This window comes from Pinus tabuliformis, chromosome 1_1 (assembly GCF_031772625.1).
Source record: "Pinus tabuliformis cultivar Carrire ecotype Pingquan chromosome 1_1, CPIR1, whole genome shotgun sequence".
In the NCBI taxonomy this organism is placed as follows: Eukaryota; Viridiplantae; Streptophyta; class Pinopsida; order Pinales; family Pinaceae; genus Pinus; species Pinus tabuliformis.
Genome location: NC_142297.1, coordinates 599,836,958 through 599,849,327, shown reverse-complemented (window position 1 = coordinate 599,849,327; position 12,370 = coordinate 599,836,958). Strand labels below are relative to the sequence as shown.

The 12,370-nt window shown below is 38.8% G+C and overlaps 1 protein-coding gene and 1 pseudogene across 1 annotated transcript; one reads left to right on the top strand and one right to left on the bottom strand.

Annotated features, from left to right (window-relative positions):
* The first annotated feature begins 905 nt into the window (after window positions 1-905).
* On the top strand, window positions 906-4,382 carry LOC149214706 (disease resistance protein RPV1-like). Its single transcript, XM_089392380.1, has 4 exons — window positions 906-1,957; window positions 2,082-3,354; window positions 3,462-3,743; window positions 3,888-4,382. Exons 1-4 carry the CDS (start codon window positions 1,440-1,442, stop codon window positions 4,359-4,361), a joined length of 2,547 nt encoding a protein of 848 aa, XP_089248506.1. The 5' UTR covers window positions 906-1,439; the 3' UTR covers window positions 4,362-4,382.
* Window positions 4,383-7,635: 3,253 nt separating this feature from the next.
* LOC149214705 (CLP protease regulatory subunit CLPX1, mitochondrial pseudogene) lies at window positions 7,636-8,139 on the bottom strand (annotated as a pseudogene).
* Between the last annotated feature and the right edge of the window lie 4,231 nt (window positions 8,140-12,370).

The following is a 12,370-nucleotide window of genomic DNA, read 5'->3' as shown; positions in this document are numbered from 1 at the left end:
GGTTGGTGGATGCAAGCTGGTTTGCATAAACGATTGGGTCCCACCGTCCCGGTCCAACTGAAGGAATCACATCTTCGGTAAAGCAGATTTTCGCACGGAACTCATGGACGTCCACTCCCAGTCTCCCACTCCCTTGCTTTTTCTGTCGGTGGATGCCACCTGTTTTGGTGGGAGACTTAACGTCTCATCACAAAGAATCATATCATGGGTTGGTGGATGCACGCTGGTTTGCATAAATGATTGGGTCCCAACTCAAGGAATCTTATCTTTGGTAAAGCAAGGAAATGAACGCAGGCCTGCCAAACGCTTTATGCGTACAGGAACTGATAGATGGCAATGGTAAGCAGGCATTTAATGCCCAATGGTGGATGCAAGCTGCTTTGCATAAACGATTGGGTCCCAACTGAAGGAATCTTATCTTTGGTAAAGCAAGGAAATGAAAGCAGGTCTTCCAAACGCTTTATGCGTACAGGAAGTACTGATAGATGGCAATGGTCAATAATGATGTGACACGACGAAGGAGAAATTGCCAGGAAACTTGATGCTGGTTGTGTGTGGGGGCAAACTTGCTTGTTATGTCAGTGGATGCCACCTGTTTTGGTCGGAGACTTGGCAGGCCTGCGTTCATTTCCTTGCTTTACCAAAGATAAGATTCCTTCCGTTGGGACCCAATCTTTATGCAAACCAGCTTGCATCCACCAACCCATGATATGATTTTTTGTGATGAGACGTGAAGTCTCCGACCAAAACAGGGGGCATCCACCGACATAACAAGCAAGTTTGCCCCCACACAACAAGCATCAAGTTTCTTGGCAATTTCCCCTTCGTCGTGTCACAGCATTATTGACCATTGCCATCTATCAGTACTTCCTGTACGCATAAAGCGTTTGGAAGACCTGCGTTCATTTCCTTGCTTTACCAAAGATAAGATTCTTTCAGTTGGGACCCAATCGTTTATGCAAACCAGCTTGCATCCACCATTGGGCATTAAATGCCTGGTTACATGCAGGCTGGTTAAGTACATATTGTGGAAGAATGACGGAGGCTGGTTAGCTCTTGCTCCCGGCCTTCCAAATGCTTTACGCGTACGGTACGGATAGATGGCAATGGTCAATAATGCTGTGAAATTTCCAGGAAACTTGATGCTTGCTGTGACAGAACGAAGGGAAAATTGGCCCGAAACTTCATGCTTCCAAATTCCACCGTTCAGATTACACTATAACTTCAATATATATCGCCACTTGGTTTGCTGAAGGAAATGAGAAGCTCAGTAATCAACCACATTCCAAAGCTGTTTTGTTTTCAATCCTGTGCCCAACCATTGGGGTGTTGATACACAGGCAATAATAGCAAAGGTGCAGCTGGTAAGTTCCTTGCCCTCCTGAATCTTTCAGACGCAAATATTGAGGCTCAGCGCACTTTCTGTTATTCTGTATCCAATGGCAAACGTTAACTTTACCCCCGCCCGTGACGGAACATCCTCCGCATCCACCTCCCAGGGCAATACCAACAGCTATGTGTATCAAGTGTTTCTAAATCACCGCGGTCCTGATGTGAAGGAAGGACTCGCTAAAGATATCTACAATCGCCTTAAAAAACTCGGATTATCAGTTTTTCTGGACCAGGAAGAACTGCAAAGAGGAGAGGAGTTGGATGCCCAAATCGAAGGGGCTATTCGAACAGCCACTGTTCACGTAGCGATATTCTCTCCAAATTATGCTCAATCTAAATGGTGTCTCGATGAACTCGTACTGATGAGGGAACAGATGTTGAAGTCGGGGTCAACAATAATTCCGGTTTTCTACAAAGTCGAGCCCGCAGAAGTTCGGTGGGCGAGCGGCGAATATGCTCGACATCTTGGCAAGCTCGAACCACGACACGGCCCCGAGACCATAAAAAAATGGAGGAATACTCTTTCTGCTGTGGCGAATATAGTCGGTTTTGAGCTGAAGGACAAGTAAGACCCTCCAACTCTCCCTATTATTTGAGTTTTGTACTTTGCTGGCTTCATAAGTATATAACAGATTATTTATTTAGATATTTCTCGTTAGTCGATTAACTGTGATTTGAATATTGTTCAGGAAAGAGTCGCAGCTCGTCCAGGAGGTCGTCCAACAGGTTGTGAAAAAGGCTCGCAAACCGCCTCTCAACGTCGCCAAATATCCTACTGGCCTCGATGAAAAAATTGAAGATGTGGACAGAACATTGTCACTGCAGCGGCAAAGCGAGAAGGCTACAATTTTGGGAATTGTAGGTTTTGGCGGGGTCGGGAAAACTACCCTCGCTAAACAATTCTTCAACCGAGAGAGAGAGAGATCAAAATACGGTCGATCTTGCTTCTTATTTGATGTCAGATCCGGATATTTACCTGCCCTGCAGAGTAGCCTTCTTAAGGACCTGATTCAATGGAATGCACAAATAAATAGCGTCGCTGAAGGCAAAGGGATGCTCAAAGCGAAGCTCAAAGAGCTCAAAGAGAAGCTCAAAGAGCTCGAAGAAGAGCTCGAAGAGCTCAAAGAAGAGCTCGAAGAGAAGCTCGAAGAGAAGCTCAAAGCAGAGCTCAAAGAAGAGCTCAAAGAGATGCTCTTTGAAGAGAAGCTCAAAGAGCTCAAAGAGAAGCTCAAAGAGAAGCAAAGGGATGCTGAAAGAGCTCAAAGAGCTCAACAATGGCTTATCATTTTAGATGATATCGATCATATTGATCAACTGGATGCATTATGTGCACCCTTTATAGATACTATTGATGTAGGTAGCTTAATTTTAATTACATCTCGTAATAAGGATGTGCTTAGAAACTTCGGTATTGACGAGTCATCCATTTACACACTGAAATGCATCAAGCCAGAGCAATCGCAAGAGCTCTTTTGCTGGCATGCCTTCGGTCAACCCCGTCCTGTTGTAGGATTTGAAGAAGTTGTTCAGAAGTTTTTGAAACTCTGCGATGGTTTGCCCCTGTCGCTTAAAGTGCTTGGGGCGCTTCTTCGTGGAGAAGATGACTTGAAGCATTGGAATGCGCAATTGCGCAAAACCTCCAAAGTACTTCCGGAAGACATACGGAGCAAACTTAGAATTAGCTATGATGCTCTAGATAAGGAGGAAAAGGAAATATTTTTAGATATCGCCTGTTTCTTTATAGGAGAGTACAGGGATACCGCTATAAGAGTATGGGATGGATCCAACTGGGAAGGGTTGCTGGGTCTTCAGAAGCTGGAAAACAGATGCCTCGTGGAGGTGGACGGTGAAAACTGTCTCAGAATGCACGACCACCTTCGAGACCTAGGCAGAGATATAGCTGAAGGTCTAGAACATCCCCGTCGTCTTTGGCACTTCACAGAGAGGGCTCGTCCATCATTTGTAAGTATTCTGAAGCTTTCGACGGACTTTCAAAATAGCTTCGTGTTATCAAAATTGTATGTCAATTTTTAAATCTTAAAACTAACAGCTGGGGGTGAACAATTCAGGTGCGTGGAGTTAGCAGGTCCAACCGAAGCATGTTGCAGCTGCGTGGGACTGAAAGTGACTCTGCTGAACGAATATTCAGCAGTGAACAGTTACCGCCGCTTGTATATCTGCACTGGAAGCACTGTCCGAAGTCCTCTTTAGCTCCCTCGATTCCATCAAAATATCTGCGCTGGAAGCACTGTCTGAAGTCCTCTTTAGCTCCCTCGATTCCATTAAATAATTTAAGTGTGTTACATATAGAGGGGGATCAACTGAAAACACTCTGGCAACATGAATTTCAGGTAGTCATTTGTTTTCTTAACAGTTCTAGTTACCTTTTTTAATAGTGTATGAATTGTTGTACTAGCGTGTTGTTATCGTATGACACAATGTGAAAATGCTGTAGAGTCTCAAACTTACTTTAATAATGCATGTGAACATTGCAGGCACCTCTGCAATTGAGGGAGTTGCATATTGATGCTCCCCTTTCAAAGGTTCCAAAGTCCATTGGAAAACTGAAGCATCTTGAAAAAGTTTTTCTGAAAACTGAGTATCTTAAAAGTATTTCAAATGAATTTTGTAACTTATCGGGACTCCAAAGTCTTCAGTTGGAGTGCAACCAGCTGCAGACGCTACCAGAGTCGATTGGGAACCTGTGGGGCCTCCAAAGTCTTCACTTGGAAAGGTGCTCCAGTCTGCAGACACTCCCAGACTCAGTGGGGAACCTGTCGGGCCTCCAAAGTCTTCACTTGAGGTGGTGCCACAGTCTGCGGATACTCCCAGACTCAGTGGGGAACCTGTCGGGCCTCCAAAGTCTTCACTTGGAAAGCTGCTCCAGTCTGCAGACACTCCCAGACTCAGTGGGGAACCTGTCCGGCCTCAAAGTGAAAGGGAAGAAGGGCTTGCCCGGCTGCGCTTGAAATTAAGATTGTTTTCAAATATTTCATTTGTTAATGTTAAGATGGTTCATTTTATGATGCATAAGTACAACGATAAGTGGTTCAAACGTCCACATAAAATCTGATAAGTGATTTTATTGGAATTTTTTTGTATTAATAATAAATCACAAAATTCATATTTTACGGTTACAAAATATCATTATTTTAAGTTATTAAATTAACCTGGTAAAATTTAATGTAAATTAACATTCGAAAGATTACAAAATATCATTATTTTAAGTTCTTAAATTATCTTGGTAAAATTTAATGTAAATTAACATTCTAATTTTTTTTGTTAAATTAAATTAAATTAAATTTAAAAAAATTACATTAAAATTTATTAGGATTATTATATTTATAAATTTATTAGATTGATATTTAATTGTACTAAAAAAATGAATTTATTATTAAAAATCTATCTAATATTTTTTCAATTACTTATTAATAAATTTAACTAAAAATATCAAAAAATATATATTTTAACTCTAAAGATTTTCTTTATTTTTTAATTCTTTATCTCTATAACTCTAAACTCTTTATTATTTTAAAAAAATTAAAATAAAAATTTATATTTATACTTTAATTTCCAATCTTTGAAGCTCTCAATTTATATTTAAGTACTTATCATTTTAACAAATTTACATTTTAATATATACATCTATCAAATGTATAAAGACAAAATCAAAAGTTTTCGATATGTAGAATTTATGTGTATTTTAAGTTTATTTTAGTTTTTAACTATTTTTTTAATGTATATTTATATTTTTCATTATTAATGGTCTAAATAATATAGAAAGCTTTATAACATTATATAAAGTTTTTTTTTTAATTTTTTAATTAAAAATTTTGTGTAGTTTATATTAAGTATGGTATTTTCAATCTATTAAAATTGGTGTAAGTTTAAATTTTATATGTATTTATATATGTATATGTAATTAATTTAATAGATATTTATGAGGTGTAGATTAATTAGATTGTGTGGGCTTTAGTTCTTATTAAATACTAGTTCAAATTTTATGGGGAGAAGTTGATCGAACCACTTGCAAGAGATAAAAATGTCTCAATTAGTAATATTGATGGTGCATTTATATCTATTTGGAAAAATAAATTCATTATGCATATGTTGTATTATATTGAAAAATATTTAACAAACAATGATTTTATATCTAACAATTAAGTTAGTGAGAGCTAGATTTTCATGTATGGTGTTATCTCAAACAGGCCTTGGAAGGCTGCAGACCAGGAAGACTTCAAGTAACTGTTTCAAACCTACTTTTGGCTGAGGTTTAGCCTCCCCAACCTGAGAGGGCTCTCTCAAAGGATTAAAGGTTTTCGATTATGATCAAGATGGCTAACTCTTGTGAAACAAAGGTAAAATGTCAGTGGTGGAAACACAATTAGAAACTATTCATTGGGCCATGGAGTCAAGGTGTGTTTCAGTACAACAATGAGATTAAATTCACATGGAAGTCAGGGCATAGAGGGCTTTTACATAGAAGTAGAACAGAGATATAATGTAGGAACACAGTGCACAAATACATGAAGGAAATTAGAGCATCTTCAAACGAGTTCTAAGTAACATGTATCTGTACTACTGCAAGTAAGTATAGGAAAGAGACCATGAAGAAAATCAAACATTAAAAAACCCTTGCTGAAACCTGAATAGTGAAATCAACTCCTTATATTATCTTGAAAACATACCGTCACATACAATAACACAAAGTTCTCTCTTTCTTTGAGAATTTCCTCCTCTTGAGTACATTGTTGTTCCTGCTATATATAGAATTCTTTACAAGACTGAGATTCCTCCTCCAGCCCGAGGGGAACTCCAATTCTACTTGATATGACACCTATTCAAATTCTAACTACCTATTAAATGTAACAAACTGCTAACTTGAATTTTTAAGAGATTTAAGTCAAATAGGAGTCTAACTCCATATCATGCTAATAATAGCCTTAATTACAATCATTCTCACTCTTTGACAAGTGGTCTTTTTAGTTTTGGCTGAGGTAGGTGTTTGTAGCTGCCTGCTTGCCCTTAATGTCACATCTTCTCCATTGCCCCTGAAAGGTAGGAAACTGCCCCTGTTTATCTGCCTTCAGTTTTCCTCAATGATATTCGAAACCAATGAGTCATGTCGTTCTTCTTTGATTATGCAAAAATATATCAGAATGCCACGTCCTTGATGTGCTGTCAACGCTTTCCATGTGTGAAGACAAGACCCTCTCCAAGCTGTCTGACATATCTTGAACCATAGTAATTCTGGGCACTTTATAACAAAAAAGTTTAGGGTTCGAATATAAGCTTCTGCCACCTGTTTCTTCCTTTGTTGAATGTTGGCACCTGTTATATGATCCTTTGAAAAGATTCCTTTCTCAAAAATTTCTCCTGGGTCCCTCAAATTGGTTGACTGAGTTTTAATTATGTAGCTACAGCAGTTTCGTGGCACGCTACGAAACTGTTGTGCATTGGGCATTATTTTCAGTAGTTTCGTAGCGCGCTACGAAACTGCTGTGTATTCACCAAACCACAGTCTAATGCATTATCTACAGCATGACTTTATGTTGAGATATGTCAAAGCAACAAGACTTCGAGAAATTTGCAGCTCCTTCAAGTTTGTATGCCCTTTTGGATGCACCAATCCACCATGAATCCCTGAGCACATCTTCAGATCCAGAATTGTCAAGTTCACAAGACGAGCTAAGGCACGCAAGCCTGATGCGGTTTTTTGGTTTCCCTGTACTACCTCTTGTATATAAAAGGAACAGTGGATCTTCTGCATCAAGCCATTCAACTTCACATTCGGTCATGTATTTTGGAATTGTATCCTGCCACCATATATCTCTTCTTTTCTTCCATGGTGTGTTTTCTTTATTTAATGCAAACTCATTTGCATATGTCAAACGGACACCTATAGAAACTCCATTTTTAGATGATTCCACCTGTGCAGAGTCTACTATTTCTTTCAGATTAATAACTTTAGCACCCTGGTGGACAGCATTACAAGTTAGTAGTGCTTTAGGTTTGCGGTCTACAATTCGTTGAGCAAGGGACTCTGCTGAAAATCCAACAAATACAACCGAATGAAAAACACCAATACGAGCACAAGCAAGCATTTCTATCGGCAGTTCTGCTAACATAGGCAAATAAATCCAGCCTTGTTTTTGCATCTGGAATCTCAAACATGGCATCTGTCAAAATGATCTCGAGGATAGAACGCAAACCACGGGCTCTAGTACTCTTGACCATTGCCTTCTATGCAATCTGCCTAAGGGCATCCTCAGTGAAATGTAACTTCACATTGTTCATCTCAAACATTTTCTTGTATTGCTTTCCTAGTGCATTTTTAGGCTCCATGAGCACCTGAACAAGTTGGTCTTTAGTCAACGCTGAGAGGCTAAAAAGCACAATAAATCGTCCAGTGAACTCTGGTATTAAGCCATATGCAATAAGATCACTATTCTCAACCGACTCTAGCAAGGATGATGTCACTGCAGCATTTGTCAGGCCACCAGCCCTCATATTAGCTCGTACAGGCGCTCCAAATCCAATAGAAGAATCTTGTCGTCTCTCAGAAATCATTTTCTCTAGATCCACGAAAGCCCTGCCACATATAAAGGGAATATCCTTTGTATCGATCTGAATATGATCACCACAAGGATGTTTGCAAGCTCCCTTTTTTGGAACATGTACAATTGTTCCTTCTATCATTTTAAGCAATGCTTGTTGAACAGCTTTAACATTGAAATCAACAACCATGATTAATTTATACAAAATAGACTGCACAAGTAATAAATCTGAAGTTGCCTTCACTGGGGGAAAGCGTGATCTTGGAACATTGACACAAATTGCACGATCAAAAACTTATAGCAGCACCTACAGCCGTTTCAAGCTGAAGCACCTTTACCGCATTTACTTCCTTCGGATTTGGAATTATCTTCTTCGAGGGGTTTTTCTATCTTTCTGTTCTTCATGACATTTTGAAAATTAGAAACAAAGGAAGGTGGCAAGAGCCCGTTCTTCCCAGAAGTCATACTGCCAGATTGATCACAAATCGAAACCAGAATTAGAAGTTTCGGTCTTAATAGAGAATTTTCAGATTTGGTTTTGGATGGAAATCCCGATTTGAATAGTACAGGCAAGAATCAAATTTGAAGGCTACAGAACACGCGTCAAGACCGACATGTAAGACCTTGCACATGCTATCCCCGTAAACTTCTTGCAGAAAATATGACAGCTGGGGTGAGATTTGCTATGGATCAGCATGAATTCCCGATTTCATAGCGCAGTTAGTGCAAAATCGGTGTTTTGCGCTACGAAATCACCTCGACCGAGGTTTCTGTGCTATGAACTTTGAAATAGGATTGACATAATGAGCTTAGGTGCAGTGTGAGACCAGTGATGGACTAAAACAGAGAATTGACCCCATTTGACATACTAACAAGACTCTAAAACAAGATGAAAAGACTAGGCCCAAAACTGACACCAACCCTTTGACAAATTTAAAAAATTGATGTTCAAAATTTAAACTATTTTTTCTTGAGTGATAACAGGTGGCTCCACTTGGGATAGTGTGCCCCTGTGGTATACTAAGAACATGCAGGTCCAGTGCTTTGTCTTCTTTATAACAAACATAGATTTGCTTGTCAAGCGTCCGCTTCAAGCTTCTTGGGCCTTCACCTCGGGCTTAAAGCTTGATGATCATTGTGGGAGAAAGAAATCTACATCTACTGAAAAATGCTCAGTCAATCTTGAGCTTATTTGCATTGTCTTACCTACCTACCCTATCAATTTCAAGCTTCTTTTAGCTCAACCAATGTGAAATTTCCAATGTAGCCAATCATTTGTCTTATCTGATATTTGAGTCTCTTGACTGCATTCGACCTTAAAATAACCATGATAGTGAAATGACCAAATCAGCTTATAATGTACCTAATCTTCATAATGCAAATGAAAATATAATATTGGTGTGCAAAGCTTTGCCATGTATTCACTTATAGGGTCAAAGAAGACATGGTTAATTTGATGACCACCATAACATTCTACATCTTCAGATAACTAATTCTCAACCACACAAGATTCCTTTGATATGTTATCCAGCTGCTTTTCTGAATGATGCCTACAAAAAATATAATTTTCCTCACTATTATGATCATTCTTTGATGTAAGCTGCTGCAAGGAATCACAAAAATGAACAACCTTTTCCTCTGCCTGAGGATTATAAAAAAATTCTTCCAATATTTTTTCTTGGTGTTTGCAATCAATTTCATATTCTTTATGATCAAAAGACTGGCAAGTTTGCTGCATCTTCCCATTCATATCAACGGATGAAACATGGTTTTCATAAGTAAACCCCTGCTGATCTTCATGTTGCGTTTCATGAGATGTTATACTTTCTTCATGGTGTTGAAATGCATTGTTATGAAGAGCCTCTAAAATTTCTTCATCCATAAATTCATCATCATCATAACAATCCTCCAAGTACTGAATAAGACTTAAAGAATGTCTAAAGCAACCTTTGAGCAACAATAAGGAAGGATAACATTCTTTATACATCTCATAGAATTCATCATGAAAATTAGCAAGAGAATATATTGAACCATTTCCCAAACTTTTATACCACGACCATGCTTTTCCTTCTAAAGTGGTCATAAACATCCTCATGAGACAATCTTCAGGGAACTGAACCTTAAGATTGCGTACATGCATATGAAACCTAACCAAATGAAGAGCAGCATTGTCTTTCTTTTCATCTTTGAATATTGGAAGATCCTCTAACCAATCAACCTTTGGAATAGGATTTGGAAAACCATGGATATGAGACTGATTCATAGGAGCATACCTGGCATTCATTCTTGCACTGGAACTCATCTTGAAACTTCATCAAGCTATTGATTTTCTAGCAGTGGAGTCACCTTTCAATTTGTTATTCGATGTGTGGAGTCGCTAAGGTAGTTTTGCAGCCTCAAAATGATGTTTGAGCTCCTGCTACCTTCAGAAGTTCAGCTTCTTAATTTCAAGAATGAATAGACTTCAGGCTCCCGGCAGACGCACCAAAATGTTATCTCAAAATCAGGCCCTGGAAGGCCGTAGACCAGGAAGACTTCAAGTAACTATTTCAAACCTACTTTTGGCTAAGGTTTAGCCTCCCCAACCTCTGAGGGCTCTCTCAAAGGATTAAAGGTTTTCGATTATGATCAAGATGGCTAACTCTTGTGAAACAAAGGTAAAATGTGAGTGGTGGAAACACAATTAGAAACTATTCATTGGGCCATGGAGTCAAGGTGTGTTTCAGTACAACAATGAGATTAAATTTCAATGGAAGTCAGGGCATAGAGGGCTTTCACATAGAAGTAGAACAGATATATAGTGTAGGAACACAGTCCACAAATACATGAAGGAAATTAGAGCTTCTTCAAATGAGTTCTAAGTAACATGTATTTGTACTACTGCAAGTAAGTACAGGAAAGAGACCATGAAGAAAATCAAACATTAAAAAACCCTCGCTAAAACCTGAGTAGTGAAATCAACTCCTTATATTATCTTGAAAACATACCGTCACATACAATAACACAAAGTTCTCTCTTTCTTTGAGAATTTCCTCCTCTTGAGTACATTGTTGTTCCTGCTATATATAGAATTCTTTACAAGACTGGGCTTCCTCCTCCAGCCCGAGGGGAACTCCAATTCTGCTTGATATGACACCTATTCAAATTCTAACTACCTATTAAATGTAACAAACTACTAACTGGACTTTTTAAGAGATCTAAGTCAAATAGGAGTCTAACTCCATATCATGCTAATAATAGCCTTAATTACAATCATTCTCACTCTTTGACAAGTGGTCTTTTTAGTTTTGGCTGAGGTAGGTGTTTGTAGCTACCTGCTTGCCCTTAATGTCACATCTTCTCCATTGCCCCTGAAAGGTAGGAAACTACCCCTGTTTATCTGCCTTCAGTTTTCCTCAATGATATTCGAAACCAATGAGCCATGTCGTTCTTCTTTGATTATGCAAAAATATATCAGAATGCCACGTCCTTGATATGTTGTCAACGCTTTCCATGTGTGAAGACAAGACCCTCTCCAAGCTGTCTGACTTATCTTGAACCATAGTAATTCTGGTCACTTTATAACAAAAAAGTTTAGGGTTCGAATATAAGCTTCTGCCACCTGTTTCTTCCTTTGTTGATGTTGGCACCTCTTATATGATCCTTTGAAAAGATTCCCTTCTCAAAAATTTCTCTTGGGTCCCTCAAAACTGGTTGACTGAGTTTTAATTATGTTGCTACAACAGTTTCATGGCGCTCTACGAAACTGTTGTGCGTTGGGCATTATTTTCAGCAGTTTTGTAGCGCACTATAAACTGTTGTGTATTCACCAAACCACAGTCTAATGCATTATCTACAGCATGAATTTATGTTGAGATATGCCAGAGCAACAAGACTTCGAGAAATTTGCAGCTCCTTCAAGTTTGTAAGCCCTTTTGGATGCACCAATCCACCATGAATCCCTAAGCACATCTTCAGATCCAGAATTGTCAAGTTCACAAGACGTGCTAAGGCACGCAAGCCTGATGCAGTTTTTTGGTTTCCCTGTACTACCTCTTGTATATAAAAGGAATAGTGGATCTTCTGCATCAAGCCATTCAACTTCACATTCGGTCATGTATTTTGGAATTGTATCCTGCCACCAAATATCTCTTCCTTTCTTCCATGGTGTGTTTTCTTTATTTAATGCAAACTCATTTGCATATGTCAAACAAACACCTACAGAAACTCCGTTTTTAGATGATTCCACCTGTGCAGAGTCTACTATTTCTTTCAGATTAATAACTTTAGCACCCTGGCGGACAACATTACAAGTTAGCAGTCCTTTAGGTTTGCGGTCTACAATTCGTTGAGCAAGGGACTCTGCTGAAAATCCAGCAAATACAACCGAATGAACAACGCCAATACGAGCACAAGCAAGCATTTCTATCGGCAGCTCTGCT

What these genes read in the sequence shown, in the direction of transcription:
- LOC149214706 (XM_089392380.1), top strand. Translation starts at nt 1,440, where the DNA reads ATGGCAAACGTTAACTTTACCCCCGCCCGTGACGGAACATCCTCCGCA. An exon ending in AGAGGGCTCGTCCATCATTT is followed by an intron (nt 3,355 to 3,461) that starts GTAAGTATTCTG and finishes TGAACAATTCAG; the next exon opens with GTGCGTGGAGTTAGCAGGTC. An exon ending in TCTGGCAACATGAATTTCAG is followed by an intron (nt 3,744 to 3,887) that starts GTAGTCATTTGT and finishes TGAACATTGCAG; the next exon opens with GCACCTCTGCAATTGAGGGA.